Genomic DNA, 16,455 nt, shown 5'->3' with positions numbered 1-16,455 from the left:
GTGAGGGGCAGGTCATTCCTCACAAACTTGATTGAATTTTTTAAGGAAGTGACAAAACAAATTGCTGAAGGTAGAGTAGTGGATGTGGTGTAAATGAACTTTAGTAAGACATTTGCTAACGTTCCCCATGGCAAGTTCATTCAGAAAGTCAGGAGGCTTGGGATCCAGGGAAACTGGGCAGCCTGGTTTCAGAATTGGCTTCCCCTCAGAAGGCAAAATGTGGTATTAGCTGGAGCTTATTTTGCCTGGATGTCGGTGACCAGTGGCATTCCACAGGGGTCTATTCTGGGACCTCTGTTCTCCGTGATTTTTATAAATGACTTGGATGAGGAAGTTTAAGGGTGTGTTGGTATGTTTGCAGATGAGATGAGATCAAGGTTGGTGGAATTCTATATAGTGTAGAAGAATATCAGTAGTTACAATAGGACATTAATAGGATGCAAAGCTAGGCTAAAAGTGGCAGAAGTTCAATACAGAAAAGTATGAAATGATTCATACTTAAAAGTCAACTTGTTCATAACATGCATGTAATGCATGAAGTTCATCAGGAAAGGATGCTGCCCAACTTAGTTTTGTAGCCCATTACAGTATATATATATATATACACACACACTGTAAAACCATCACTTATGGCTGATCTGGGACTGGTATTGTCCCTTGGCATCCCTAATAGCATTACTATTTGTGTAAGGTCAGGTTCACCTGATTTGAACACTGCAGTCACAGATTTCAGTTCATCCGTGCTTTCTGGTTTGCCATTTCAATTACAGTATATTTCTCTTTCAGAATTTCAGTAAGGTTCCAATAAACTGATTGAAACATATTCTATAAAGGGAAAACGTACAGGAGCTGTTCTTTTCTGCATGGAGAGCAGTGTTAGCTCAGGTAAAGATCAGGCAAAGATCTTAAGTGTTTGAAATTCACCAGCCCAAAGAGCTAAAGATGATAATTAATTATGTGTAAGGATGCCAATGATATATTTTTTTGCAAACAGATCTACGAATGTAGAGGTACTGACGATCATCCACTTGTAACATGAACTCTTCTCGCTCAACCGCTGCCCCACTTGGTGAGCATTTGGCGGCATCATCTGCTTTTGCAATCAGTCGGATGGTTATCGCACCGTGACCGCTTCAAATCTCCAGCCGCTGACGTCCCTTGGCCGGAGCAGACTAGAAACCCAACTCCGGACAGGCTGGCCAACTCTACCTCCAAGACACACACGTGGCAGGCTGCAAGTTTTGCCACGCGCTTCCCCCGGGGTCACGTGACGCAGACGTCCACCAATCAAGGTGCGGAGGGGCGAGGCTCGGTCACGTCGGTTCAAAGGGGATTCCGGGAGCAGTGAGGGAAATAGTAACGGTCGCCGTGCGGGCAGCTTGCTGCGAGCGGCAAGATAGTGACGGACGGTAAGTGAGTGGTTGTCTTGTTGCTGGGCGACGGCTGTGCTTTCGACTAAACCTGCGGCAGTGTCCGCTCTAACGGTCAATACACGAGCGAAGTCAGTTCAGCGGCCAAGCTTTCAGAAGGCGATGGCCTGGGAAAGGTCGGCGACCGTCTCTCGCGTGTTTAATCCACGCCGCATGTTTACATTTATGCTGCGTGTCCAGGTGCCGAGCGGTTATTCTCCCGTCACCGACAGCGTCTGGTTGGTATGTGACGCCGCTTTTAGATGGCTTGACAGGCATTCCGTTTCCCAATCAGCGCACGGTACGTCACAACCAGTAGGACTGATGTACCAATTGGATGGGGATGTGGGCGGGGTGCCCTCCCTCGGGGCGATGGAAGTGTTCCTCTATTCAGCTGATATGTGATAATAGCTTGTTTCATCTCCTGACACCTTTATGTGACAGATTTGCATAACCGTCGCCCGAATTGCTGTAGGAGATCAACTTGTGGCTGTAATGTGAGCTGTCGTGGAGGGGTAATTACTGTCAGGCTTGTGGCAGAGGCACTCTGGAACTAAGCCTCTCCCCGCCCCTGCCCCTCCAGTAACAGGTTCAATTACTTACTAACTCAGATAGCGGCAGAACTGATAGTGTACGAAAAGAGGTGCATGTGTTTTCCAGAAATTAGCCATCAAAACAGTCCTGAATTTGTTTCTGTATAGGCTGTAAGTGGAGGATTACAATGCTAGTGATGATAAGGCATTCAGCCAGCAAGCTTTGGTGCCTAGCACAAGCGTCTACATTCGCTGTTCTAGAGCAGACAATGTATTATACCAAGAGGTTGCCTTTTATAGTGATTTGTGATATGTCACCATTTAGCCTGAGAGAACATATTTGCTGACAAATGAATGGAGGAATAGGCATCTTGTGTTGCTGCCTCAGCTCCAGCAGTCCAGGTTTTAACATGGCATCAGAGAGTTGGTGGGGGAATTGGGGTGATGGATTTAAGATAGAAAAAGTAAGAGAATGGATTAATGGAAGTGGGATCATAGACTGACAGGAGAATGTCTACAGTCTATGGCGTCAGGAAATACTTTTCTGCTTCTTTCGGGTCACTCAGCAAAGAAGTGTTGCATTGAGTCACATCAACTTAATTGGGGCATTTATTTAGATTTATGAGACTTGCATGGATAGGCTCATAAATCTCTGAGACCTTGTACAGCCTTTTGCTAGCCTACAATTTTAACTTCCACACCTTTTGATTCTGCAACGAATCAGAATGCTCTCTATTGTTCATCTGTAGAAATTTAAAAGTGGCTGGACTTTGAAGAGATTTGCTGTGTCATGGAAGACATGCAAATTTCTACATGTGTACAGTAGAGAGTATTGTGACTGACTGCATTACTGCCTGGTAAGGAGGCTCCGGTACACAGGAATAGGGGGACGTTCATCATTAGGGATCCTCACTGTCAGGGCATGCCTTCTTGTTGCTACCACCAGGGAGGAAGTACAGGAACTTGAAGACCCTCAATGTTTTAGGAACAGCTTCTTCCTCTCTGCCATCGGATTTCTGAATGGTGTATGAGAATTATCTCGTCATCCGTCTTTGCAATATTTCTTTTATTTTTGCAACTTGTAATGTTAATGCAATGTACTGTACTACTGCAACAAAGCAACATATTTCAAGACGTGTCATTGATAATCAACCTGATCCCCACACAATTCCAGTAGTTCTGGCCTGTCAGCATGATTTGTTTATTTTTTGTTTTCTAACACTTGTTCTGTTCTAGTTTATTGCCTTAAGTTACAACTACTTTAACCTTGTTCACCAATCCTTTACAAGGCCTGTTTTTAAAAAAACTTGAAAAATCTATATATAGTGGACTCGGGTTGATAGGGCCATCAGTTAGTCAGGGCAGCCAGTTATTTGGGACAACTTTTACAGAACAAAAACTAATCGAGAAAATAGCCAGGTTTCCCTTCATTAATTTGGGACACTGTACCACTTAATTGGGGGAGGAGAATTTTGCAAAATGGGAATTATAGCTTCAGACCTGTGCATTTATGTGGAAATTAGACGCTAACTATGCTTAGAGAGAATAGTTACTAAATAACATCAGTTGTGTGCACTTGTGTTCAAAACAAAAATGTGATTTTTCATATCACTGATAGTTGACTGGAAATAAGCAGTAAGACCATTCAGAACATTTTTGCTTACTGCAGTTTCAAGAATTCAGTCTTGGATATGCCAGAAAAGATGAAACAATTTCATCTCTTCAACAGTTAAGAACTATGAAGAATTTGTATCGACAATCATCTTGAATGTTATAATGATAAAGGTTTGGATGATGCAATCATTGTATGAAGGCATTATCTACCCTAGCTGTCTGTTGATTTTGTTCATTTCTAGTCAATTAAAAGAGCATGTACACTGTCTGAGTTTCTCTGTTCATGACTAAAGGGAAGTAATACATAAATTTATGTATTGTAGTAGTATTGGAAATGTTCTAGTTTGTTCTGCATTTCATTTAAATATATAGTGTTACTTAGTTAAGCAGTAGTTTGTCTTTTTTAAAAAAATACCTTTATAACTACTTCCATGAAACTTTGGCTAAATGGGGCCAAAATGTGCTGGTCGAGGTGTTTAACTAAAATCCACTGTACTATGTCCACTGGTTCCCTCTCATTCTCTCTACAAAATACATCTTCAAAAATCTGTAGTAGATTGTCTTACTTTAATGTCATTTTATAATAGATTCCATTGTTTTCCCAATAAGCGAGAGCAGGCTAACTTGCAGATATTGTTTTCTGTCTCTCACCTTTCTCATTTGCTACCGTCATATCTATGTGGACTATTTGAAAACATTCAAATTTTGGAAGATGACAATCAGGGAGTCCATTATTTCCATATTTGCATCTTTCAATCCTGGGGAGGTATAGACCATACTATAACACATAGGACCAGAATTAGGCCACTTGGCCCATCGAGCCTGCTCTGCCATTCGATCATGGCTGATCCTTTTTCCCCTCCTCAGTCCCACTCCCCGGCCTTCTCCCTGTAACCTTTGATACCATATCCAATCAAGAACCTATTAAGCTCTGCCTTAAATACACCCAACAACCTGGCCTCCACAGCTGCCTGTAGTAATAAATTCCACAAATTCACCACCCTCTGGCTTAAAAAAGAATTTCTCCACATCTGTTAAAATGGATGCCCCTCTATTATGAGGCTGTGCACTCTTGTTCTAGAATCTCCCACCATGGAAAACATCCTTTCCAGATCTACTCTGTCTAGGCCTTTAAACATTTGAAAGGTTTCAATGATATTCACCCGTGTCCTTCTAAATTTCAGCAAGTACAAACCTTGAGCTATCAAATGTTGCTTGTGTAGTCGCGCACAACACGCTACTAAAGAAACTATAGGCAGAGAGAGCTGAACTCAGAATGCCTTTACTGATTCAAAATCGCGTGCTTAAATCTCCCCTCCCATGGGCCCCTGTGACCCGCGGGGTGGACATGACGTCAGACTGTCTCCGGAAGGTCCACCCGAGCGGGTAGTTACAAACACCTACTGCGTGTCTGCCCACGGCTCCCAATGGTGGTTCGAGTCCCGTGTGTGCGGGCCGCCACCCCCCCCCCCCCCAGAAACATCCATCGGAGGAGTGGAGCCCCCAGTCTGTGTGGCTTGCCTGGGTGGCCGGCCTCGCTGGCGCGGTGCGGGTCCCTCACTGGTTGCTCAATGTCCACGTGTGCCGGTTTGGGGCGGTCCACTCTAAAAGTCTCTTCCCGGCCGGCCACCTCTACGATACACGTACGGCCGCTGTAGAGGTGACCTGTGTATGCCCCTGCGAATAAAAACATACTCACAGTCTCGGAGGTCTTTAGGGGTGAAGGATGGCGTGGGACTGTGCCTGGAGGTCAGGACCAGTGCCAGGGTCCCTACCTTGTCCCGCAGCCTCGTTAGCACTGCTACTGGAGTTTCTTCCAAACCTCGGGCCTCTGGTAAAAACTTGCCTGGGATCGTCAGGGGGGCGCCGTAGACCAATTCCTGAGGAGGTGCCCAGGTCCTCCTTGGGGGCTGTGCAGATGCCTAGTAGGACCCAGGGAAACTCATCTGTCCAGTTGGGGCCCCTGAGGCGTGCCATCAGGGCCGACGAGATGCCAGTGGAGTCACTCTACCAAACCATTGGACTGGGGATGGTACGCTGTGGTGTGATGCAGCTGGGTGCCCAGGAACTGCGCCAGTGCTGTCCACAAACCAGACGTGAACTGCACCCCTCTGTCGGAGGTGATGTCTGTTGGGAGGCCGAACCTGGTGATCCAGTTTGTAATGAGTGTCCTGGCGCAGGACTCAGTGGACATGTCTGCGAGCGGTACGGCTTCCAGCCATCTGGTGAACCTGTCTACCATGGTAAAGATATACCTGGCACCCCAGGAGACTGGCAGGGGGCCGACAATGTCCACGTGGATGTGTTGAAATCTTCTGTACGTCGTCTGGAACTGCTGGAGGGGAGCCTTTGCGGTCTGGACTTTGGCGGTCTGGCAGTGTATGCAGGTCCTGGCCCAGTGTCCGATCTGTTTGCGCAGACCGTGCCAGACAAATCTGTCCGCTACCAGCTTGATGGATGCCTGGATGGATGGGTGAGCCAGGTCGTGCAGTGTGTCGAACACCCGGCACCTCCATGCTGCTGGTACCACTGGTCGGGGCTTGCCGGTAGACACATCGTACAGGAGTCGATCCTCTGCCGGGCCGATGGAGACGTCCTCCAACTGGAGCCCTGAAACGGTGGTGCGGTAAGCCAGGATCTCGGTGTCCGACCATTGTGCTTCCGCCAGCACACACAAAATGCTGGTGGAACACAGCAGGCCAGGCAGCATCTATAGGGAGAAGCGCTGTCGACATTTCGGGCCGAGACCCTTCGTCAGGACTAACTGAAAGGAAAGATAGTAAGAGATTTGAAAGTAGTGGGGGGAGGGGGAAATGTGAAATGACAGGAGAAGACCGGAGGGGGTGGGATGAAGCTAAGAGCTGGAAAGGTGATTGGCGAAAGTGATACAGAGCTGGAGAAGGGAAAGGATCATAGGACGGGAGGCCTCAGAAGAAAGAAAGGAGGGGGGGGGGAGCACCAGAGGGAGATGGAGAACAGGCGAACAACTAAATATGTCAGGGATGGTGTAAGAAGTTAGAGACTTCCATTAATGCCCCTCCTCCCCTTCTTACCCCGTCCCTGACATATTTAGTTGTTTGCCTGCTCTCCATCTCCCCCTGGTGCTTCCCCCCCCCCCCCCTTCTTTCTGGAACGTCTCGGCATGGACCAAACGCTGGCCTTTTAGGTCAACCAGGAGGCAATTGGCTCGTAGGAAATCTGCCCCTAGTAATGGCTGTGACACCGCTGCATCTCAAGTGCAGTGAGATAGTTCGCGGGCCATATGTCCAAATACTGGTGCCATTTGCAGCGGTGAGTTCAGGGCCTGGGACCGCATTACAAGTGTCCATGTTGGGGGGGGGTGGTGGGTGAGTACGCTGACTTCAGCCCCGGTGTCTACCAGGAAGCACCACCCGGAGTGTCGGTCCTAGAGGTACAGGAGGCTGTCTCAGTGGCCAGCCGTTGTAGCCATTAGCGACGGCTGCCCCTGACATTTCCCGGAAAAGCTCATGGTGGATGGTAGCAGCGCACCTGAGCCCCATCTTTGCTGACAGAAACACCATTGTTCCAAACTTTCGTCTTTTTCCCCCATGGGTCTCGATGGCTTCGGTTGCAGGGCCTGAGCTTTGGGGCGCGCGATCATAGCTAGGCAAATGGAGGCTGCTCCACATTACTTGCTCTGCCAAAGGACGTCTGCTTTAGCCACGACCCTACGTGGGTCACTGAAATCCTCACTCGCGAGGAGGAGGCAAATGTCCTCTGGCATTAGCTCGAGGAACAACTGTTCAAATAAAAGGCACGGCTTATGGCCGTCCATGAGCGCCAGCATATCGTTCATGAGCTCAGATGGCGCAGCGGGAGAGTCCGAAGGTACGCATCAGGAGGGCCTTAAGCTTGGTGTACCTGTCCTTGGTTGGTGGCTGGCATAGGAAGTCGATGATCCGGCCTGCCGTCTCCTGGTCGAGCATGCTGACCAAGTAGTAGTACCGTGTGGCGTTGGCTGTAATGTCTCTGATATTGAACTGGGCCTCAGCCTGCTGAGGGGGGCTGAGTGGCCCAGAAAGTCGGGAGCTTCAGAGAGACCGCACTGTGCGAGTTGCTCAAACTCATGGCTGGTCGCTGAGTCGCCAGCTCCAGATGCCGTCTGGAACATCGGGGGTCACTAAAGTAGTCGTGTGCAACGTGCTACTAACGAAACACACGGAGACACAGCTGAACTCAGAATGCCTTTACTGATACAAAATCGCATGCTTAAATCTCCCCTCCCATGGGCCCCTGTGACCCACGGGGCGGACGTAATGTCAGGTTATTCCCGGAAGGTCCGCCCCGAGCGGGTAGTTCCAAACTCACTACCACGTGTCTGCCCGCGGCTCCCGATGGCGGTTGGAGTCCCACGTGTGTGGGCCGCCGCACTCGTATGATAACCCTTTCATTACTGGAATCATCCTTGTGAATCTCCTCTAAACTATATAATTAGGGATTTAGCAATTTTCGAACACATTCACTGCACTATTACTAACTTTTATTTTCTTGCTTGCACTGGACCATTAATTTCTCCAGTATAACTAAGAGGTTTAGTGCCTTTCTTGAAGTGAATTGAGTGTGTGGGTGGTGGGCAAATGGGGGGGGGGGGGGGTCGGATTGCAGGCTAGGCAAAGAAATTGGGAAACTGTTCTGAAGGGTTATAGTTGGAAAAATAGCACTGATTTTATTTGCTCAGTCTGTATTGCAGTATTATCTGTGCTATTTGTGTCTTAAACTTCCTCATATTTATCTGACCCTACATCAGGACTGCTATCAAGAATCTATAAGCATCTCTTACCAGTAAACTCTTCTTGGACTTTAAGCCAGGTTCAGCTATCGATTATAATTGATATATGCCCAGGTTTCATCCCTGAAGAAGATGGCAGAGTTTGCCATTAAAACGTCAGTTATAATTGATACCTGTACCTGGTTTCACACACAATATGCTGGAGAAACTCAGCAGGCCAGGCAGCATCTATGGACGTTTGACTATGGGCCAAGACCCTTCCGACGAGAAAAGTTTATTCATCATATACACTGGGAAAGCATTTACAGTGTTTCACATCTTTTATTATGATTTTAAAATTATAATACTCTTAATGCCTGTTACTAATGTAACTGAACTCTGAAAACCTTTCAGAAGAAGTGAACAATTCAAAGTTTGTGCTTCAAAAATTTGAAGCACATGCTTTGAATCGTTCACTTCTTCTGAGTTTAGTAGTGTGCAGGCAACAAATCTATATGGACCACCTGCCTTTTTGGGAGACTAAAAACGAACTCCCCAAGGTTTTTGGTCAACTGATCTGTGATTTTTTTTAAATGTAATTTAGTGATATTCCTGCAAAGCAACTTGTTTTAAAGGTACTTATTTATATTTGATATTGTTGCTACAAGCTGAAATAATAGTCAAACAAGCAAAATCGGTACAAAATTTTGACAATTTGATCTTCAAGTTATGTGTGGTTAACTTAAACCCTTTCGTCCTTCAAATACATGAATTCCATGGGGCTTTTTAAGAGAAAGAGTAATTAAATGGAATTCCTAATTTTTGCAGGAACTTTTAATATTATGAAGTTTTACTCCTGGATTCCAACTATTACATAATAAAAGTACTTAGTCTTCTGAACAATGTTAAGGACTACAGCAGTTCATTGCCCTTATTGAAATAATCTCTGCCAATTTTATGCAGGTTTGACATCATGGAATGCAGCAATAGAATTGCAAGGAGCTGCTTTATAGGATTCTTGTGTCTTGTACTGTCAGGCAGGCAGCACCTGTTTTCGACTCATGCTCAAGATCATCCAGCACATAATCCTGAAATTACTGAGGGTCATCGACCAAACATTCGTCTAGACAAAAATCTTGTTCAAGACAAAGAGTATGTAACTCACTTTCTGCAATAAGGAAAATATGTTGTATTAAAGCAGTTTTCTCTATTTGTAATTCCTTTCTAGTTTACTGGTTGTACCTAATTGAACATCTGTTTTTGCAAGTAAAAAGTGTGTTTTAACTTGGAATATTTTCAGTTTGTTTGGTTGTAGTTACTTCAATAATTTGCTCCTTTATTCATGTATTTTTTCATGTGCTTAAAGCAGAGGAGGAACAGTTGTGTTGCTTGAGCTCAAAACATAAAGATATGTCTTTATTTGCTTGGAGTCAAGGTCACAAACACTTCAGAATAGTCCTGAAACATGCCAGGCACGTTTTGAACAGATGCCTCTCCAATTTTGTGCTTGATTGTTGCAGATATTCTGGTCTCTGGGGTTCATCCACCAGATATCTTGGCCATCACAGCATGAGACAATATGGTAGGAACATGTCTATCCTGATATCACTGATACCCAACTCTCTCCAACAACATACTGCACTTCAGGAGAAGCTGGAATAGGAAAATTGAAAGCGGGACTCTAATCCACTCTCTCTGTGTGCCTGGAGAATGTAAACTTAGTTTCTCCCATATATATGAAGGGTAGATAGCTTATAGACCATAAGACATTGGAGCAGAATTAGGCCATCTGGCCAATCGAATCTACTGTGCCATTCAATCATGGCTGATTGGTTTTTTTCCCCCTCGTCCTCAACCCCAGTTCCTGGCCTTCTCCCCGTAACCTTTGATGCCATGTCCAATCAAGAACCTATAAATCTCTGCCTTAAAAACATCCAACAATCTGGCCTCCACAGCTGCATGTGGCAACAAATTCCACAAATTCACCAGCTTTTGGCTAAAGAAATTCCTCAGCATCTCTGTTTTAAATGGGTGCCCCTCTATCCTAAGGCTGTGCCCTCTTGTCCTCGACTCTCCCACCATGGGAAACATCCTTTCTGCATCTACTCTGTTTAAGCCTTTCAACATTTAAAATGTTTCAATGAGATCCCCCCTCATCCTTCTGAATTTCAGCCAGTACAGACCCAGAGCCATCAAACGTTCGTCATATGATAACCCTTTCATTCCTGGAATCATCCTTGTGAACCTCCTCTGGACTCTCTCCAATGCCAGCACATCTTTTCTAAAATAAAAAAACTGTTCACAGTACTCAAGGTGAGGCTTCACCAGTGCTTTATCAATTATTTTTCTATTAATTGCAAGGCCAATCATCATGTAGCTATACAAGATGGATTTTTTATGCTCAGATTTGTAACTGAAGTCATTAAAAATCTATTGTATTGCTTTTTTGGAATTTTTCTAGTTAACATTTATGTGCTTATTTGGAACTTTGGAATTGCAATTCTATACTACCTGTCAAAATAGAATTAATCATTAAAAATGGTTTCAATTCAAGAACAACTGTGCAACTATAAAGGCTTGAGCAAACAACCATTTTATTGCAATGATTTATTATTTTGGAGGAACTCAAATATAGTCAGAAATACTTAAATGAATTCAAATCATTTTCAAACTTGCACTTGGACCTGCCAGTACCATCTTTCTAAGTGTTTAGCTTGGAGAAATCAGATTGGTTACTAATTAAACCAAAGGGCTTTGTAATTTTTCCTTCTCTATTGTCCATGTCCTGACTGCTTTGCGCTGAAGTAACTTTAGGGGGGGATGAACGGTGCTGGAAGCTGGGAAATATTATTTGTTTTATGATGAATGCATTGCTATGTAATGTGAGTATGTAAAAACTTGTTGGAAATTCTTATCTGATCTGATGAAAAGTTGGTATAATTTGCTAGTTCTTTTGTTGTATGCCAATTAAGAGAAATCTATTTGTTTACACCGTGTCTTTCATTTTAATGTTCCAGAACATTCTCTAATAGGCATGCTTCTTAGTCACCCTAATTTGCTGTTTTTGAATGGACACAATGCTTGTAACAAATGAACTTCTATTAATTTTCCAGTCATATAATGGAGCATTTAGATGGTGTTATAGACAAACCCAAATCCGAGATGACACCACAAGAACTTCAACTTCATTATTTTAAAATGCATGATTACGATGGGAATAACTTACTTGATGGATTGGAGTTAATTTCAGCCATTGCACATGTACATAAAGAGGTAAATGTTAAGTTTTCACCAGTCCTTTCTGGTTTATCTGGTGAAATCTATATTAATTTAGAACCTAGAGCTTTCCAGGTCGTTTGTGATTCTGGTCCCTATGGAATTTGCAGTGATTACTAGCATTCCATTTGAAAGCAGAAGACTCTTATTTTTAATCAGGATGTGAATTAAATAAGTGGTTCATAGCTCTTTGCAACTTTTGACAGCATGACGGCTGCTAGGATCATGACTTTCAGCATACTTTTTTTTGCATTTATAATGAATAATTTACCAGGTTTTGTATAGAATGTACATGATGATCCAGTTTTATTAGGTACTGGGCTGCAAATTGTAAATTAATGAAACAGAATAAAATTAAGCTCAGTAGCATTTGTAAAGGAAAAGAGGAATTCCATAGGATGTATTAATTGAAGCTGAACCTATTAAAATGCACAGCTGTAAATGTTCATACATGCTAATAATTCAAATTAACCTCTGTTTAAATATTTACATGAGTAAACTATCTTTTTATATAAAACCTGGTTTTCACACACTCAAGTAACTTTTTCTCATCTGTCTTCCTATGCAGGAAAGTGGAGGCCAAGGGCAGCCCATGGGTGAGGAGGAGATCGTTAGTTTAATTGATGATATTTTAAAAGATGATGACAAAAATAATGATGGATACATTGATTATGCTGAATTTGCAAAATCCTTAGAATAAAAAAGAAGCACAATTGACTTATTTTCCATTTCTGACTACCATCGTAAGGTTTTCTGTTTGGTAAAGGTCAGTTAACTTTATTATCTAAACAGCTGAGCCAATTATAGTTTACCAGCCTCTCAGAGGGTTTTATCTTGTACAGAATTATAAACCCAATTTTTAAATTCCACTGGATATCTATAAAAATATTTTTGTGCAATTTAAATGAAATGTAAAGGATTCTGTTACATTTGCTATCCTAATATTGCAATATTTTGTGACATTGCATTGGAGCCACTTGTTCAGTAAATAATGAATGAAATATTGACATAAAAGCATAAAAATCATTCTTTTTCTTAACATTTTTAAGAAGTTAAATAGCAGATAGTTGCTCTTTAACCGTAAGTGCAACTCCAGCGGATTGGAGAATAAGTTTTTAGTTTGTAAATTTTCATTTCTTCCATGACTTGCACAATATTAGGCAGTTGAAAAATGGGAGACCGATTAATTATTTTGTTTGTATCAATTCTGATTTTAGGTAGAATATATACGAAGTAAACTATTATACGTGCATATTAAACATTTAATTTTAGAAACCTACTTATGCGAAGTTGTAATTGAGAAGCCTGTTATTCCACTCTTTTAAACCAGTCTAGGGGTCAGCAATGGAATACTTCCAGCATGCAATTTGGTATGATAATTCGTATTTGCACTGAACATTCTTTGCATTTATTTCCTAGTTTCTGTTGTGCTGTATAATAGAGATTTTAATGCTTACTGAAGCATAATGAACCAGTTCTGTGGTAATTTAGATAAAAGGTTATTTTTGATTTATGAAAGCCTATATTGGAAGTTCCTGTTGTATTTTATTAAAATGTATTTTAAGATCTGACTTGTTGGAAAAGAATGAGTACCATTTAAAATGCTGCAAATTATTCATTATCAAAATGTAGACTTCAGCAGTGAACATTTTGAATAGTACAGGGAGAACGTTCTGGTCTCCAGTTACACTGTTTATATGTCAATGTATGTGTTACTACAGTGTCTCTTGCAGCAAGTGTTAATTAAAGTGGACAAACCAATTTTATACTGATTGCATAGATTTTGTGCTTGTAATATTCATATGTAATTTAAAATTAAATTAATTTTAAACTTATTTCACCCTCAGAACTTTTTAAATATACCTTGGATCAAATTATTCCACTTTTCCATTTGTATACAGATACACCACTTAAAAGATTAGTAGTAATATTGTTAATGGCAGTAGTTCGGGCTTGGTACATCTTGTGTTCATGCTTTGAGGTCAAATGGCTGGCTGAAAGTAGTAATTTAATGTTAATGATAAACAGTTATTCTTTTAAGTATAAAGAAGTGATTGTGTATTTGTTGCTGCGTAAACAACAACAAAATTTATACAGATCAAGCTGTATAAATATCTAGTACCAGCTACAAACAAATCAAACATGGTAAATTTCAGCCAGACCACTCCCCAATTTCTCCTCCACTGAAGAAGTGTTCTGTGGCTTTCTTAAGCACCACTCTTTCACCCAGTGTACCCAACTCCATAGGTTCTGGGTCTGTATTATAAAAATATTCTATATTTCCTTCCACTGTCCCATACCAATAAGACAGTCCCTTGAGAGATTCTAGCATAGAGTATATAAATTTGATTCATTGGCCTTTGCGTTGTCACATCGAGCTAAGACTTGATGGATAAGTCAAACAAAGCCAAGGCTATTTGCTTCGAAATACTGACCACCTACTAATTCATATGTTGAAATAGTATTCTTCAATGTTAAACCCATGTTTGAAATTAGAACATAAAACAGTACAGAAGCAGGCCAACAGTGTCCTAACAAAAGGTCTCGGCCCGAAACGTTGATTGCTCCTTTCAACGGATGCTGCCCGACCTGCTGAGTTCATCCAGCTTGTTTGTATGTGTTGATTTGACCACAGCATCTGCAGTGTACTTTGTGTTTCCAGGAGCAGGCCCTTTGGCCCAAAATGTTGTGCTGAACCAGCTAAAAGTAAATAAAATAAAATAAAACAAAAATAATCCCTCCTACATACACAATGTCCATATCCCTCCATTTTCTTCATATTCATGTGCCTATCTCGTAAAAGCCTGTAATGTGTTTGCCTCTACCATCATACCAGGCATCCACCATTCTGAGTAGAAACTTGTCCCTTGCATCCCCATTTGAACCTGCCTCTTCTCAGCTTCAATGCATACCCTCTGGTATTGGACGTTACTACCTGGGGGAAAAAGATGCTCCCTGTCTACTCTGTCTATGCCTCACATAATCTTATAAACGTCTATCAAACCTCTTTAGCCTCCGCCGCTTCAGAGAAAACAACCCAAGTTTGTCCACCTTCTCATGATAGTACATGGCCTCTACACCAGGCAGCATCCTGGTAAACACGAGGAAATCTGCAGATGCTGGAAATTCAAACAACAACACACACAAAATGCTGTGGAACACAGCAGGCCAGGCAGCATCTATAGGGAGAAGCGCTGTCGACGTTTCGGGCCGAGACCCTTCGTCAGGACTAACTGAAGGGAAAGATAGTAAAAGATTTGAAAGTAGGAGGGGGAGGGGAAAATGCAAAATGATAGGAGAAGACCGGAAGGGGTGGGGTGAAGCTGAGAGCCAGAAAGGTGATTGGCAAAAGGGATACAGAGCTAGTGAAGGGTAAGGATCATGGGACGGGAGGCCTAGGGAGAAAGAAAGGGGGAGGGGAGCACCAGAGGGAGATGGAGAACAGGCAGAGTGATGGGCAGAGAGGGGAAAAAAGGAGGGAGAAAAGCTAAATATATCAAAGATGGGGTAAGAAGAGGAGGGGCATTAACGGAAGTTAGAGAAGTCAGTGTTCATGCCATCAGGTTGGAGGCTACCCAGCCGGTATATAAGGTGTTGTTCCTCCAACCTGATTGTGGCTTCATCTTGACAGTAGAGGAGGCCATGGATAGACATATCAGAATGGGAATGGGACATGGAATTAAAATGTGTGGCCACTGGGAGATCCTCTGACTTTTGAACTCAATGCCTTGATTAATAAAAGCAAACATTCTATAAGCCTTCTTATCTACCTTATCAACCTGTGTAGCCTCTTTCAAGGAGCTATGAACTTGGATCCCAAGATCTCTCTGCTCAGCAATACTGTTAAGGACTTCCCTTTAACAGGGTACTATCTCCTTGCATTTGCCCTACCAAGATGCAACACCTCACATTTAACTTTTGTTATCTTCATCAGTACTGAGAATAACAAAAATACAGAATATATCATGCAAGACTTGAATGGGTTTGCAACATTGCAAACACAAAGCTACCTAGCCAATGTTCTGAAGGATAGGCTGCAGCCGCTGGTGAGAGAGCCAATGTAAAGAATGGAGATACTTGACCTCCTCTTTACCAACCTGCCTATAAAAGCTACATCTGTCCATGTAAGTTGATAGCAATTTTTGTCGAAGTGACCAGTGCACAGTCTTCACTTTGAAGGTAAAGTTGTGGCACAACCAATGTTCTAATTGAGATCAAGATACTTTGCAGCTCTTATTCTATTTCAATGTAGATTCAACCTCATAGGCTGGCATTTTTCTGTGGCATTATCATTAAGCTGGAGGACCAATCTTACTTAGTTCAATTGTAGAAAAGCATTCCCATTAAATTTACCAAGCAGTTAGAAATGTGCTTTGCCATTTAATTTAGGGCAAATGGGTGACAGGACTGCGTGGTGTGTAGTGGTTAGTGCAATGCTTTACAGCACCAGCGGTAAAATCGGGGTTCAATTCCCACAAATGTCTGTAAAGAATTTGTATATTCTCCCTGTGACTGTGTGGGTTTCCTCTAGGTGCACTAGCTTGCTTCCACATTCTAAAGCTGCATGGGTTCGGTTAGTGAGTTGTATGCATGCTCTGCTGATGTCAGAATGGTGATGACACTTACTTGCTGCCCAGCACAATCCTCTCTGGTTTGACGCAAATGACGCATTTCACTTTGTTTCAGTTTACATGTGCCAAATAAAGATAATTATTAATTTATTTTTCTTCTATATGATATCTTTCAAGTATTAATGTATAAAATAGAAATACCTTAAATTTATGGAAAATTAGATAAATTGTACAACATTCAGTGTTCAGTATCAATATTAAGTAGAAAGCTCAAACTTCCAAAGGCACAAGAAACACAAATTTTAATGAATTGTTGCTTTTAT

At 42.5% G+C, this 16,455-nt stretch overlaps 1 protein-coding gene across 1 annotated transcript; it reads left to right on the top strand.

The window, feature by feature from the left end:
* Window positions 1-1,267: 1,267 nt before the first annotated feature.
* LOC140730379 (multiple coagulation factor deficiency protein 2 homolog) lies at window positions 1,268-13,396 on the top strand. Its single transcript, XM_073050699.1, has 4 exons — window positions 1,268-1,409; window positions 9,249-9,437; window positions 11,399-11,558; window positions 12,130-13,396. Exons 2-4 carry the CDS (start codon window positions 9,259-9,261, stop codon window positions 12,259-12,261), a joined length of 471 nt encoding a protein of 156 aa, XP_072906800.1. The 5' UTR covers window positions 1,268-1,409; window positions 9,249-9,258; the 3' UTR covers window positions 12,262-13,396.
* Window positions 13,397-16,455: the final 3,059 nt, after the last annotated feature.

Source organism: Hemitrygon akajei, chromosome 7, assembly GCF_048418815.1.
Source record: "Hemitrygon akajei chromosome 7, sHemAka1.3, whole genome shotgun sequence".
In the NCBI taxonomy this organism is placed as follows: Eukaryota; Metazoa; Chordata; class Chondrichthyes; order Myliobatiformes; family Dasyatidae; genus Hemitrygon; species Hemitrygon akajei.
The sequence above is the reverse complement of the archived record's forward strand: the minus strand, read 5'-3'. Positions and strand labels throughout refer to the sequence as shown.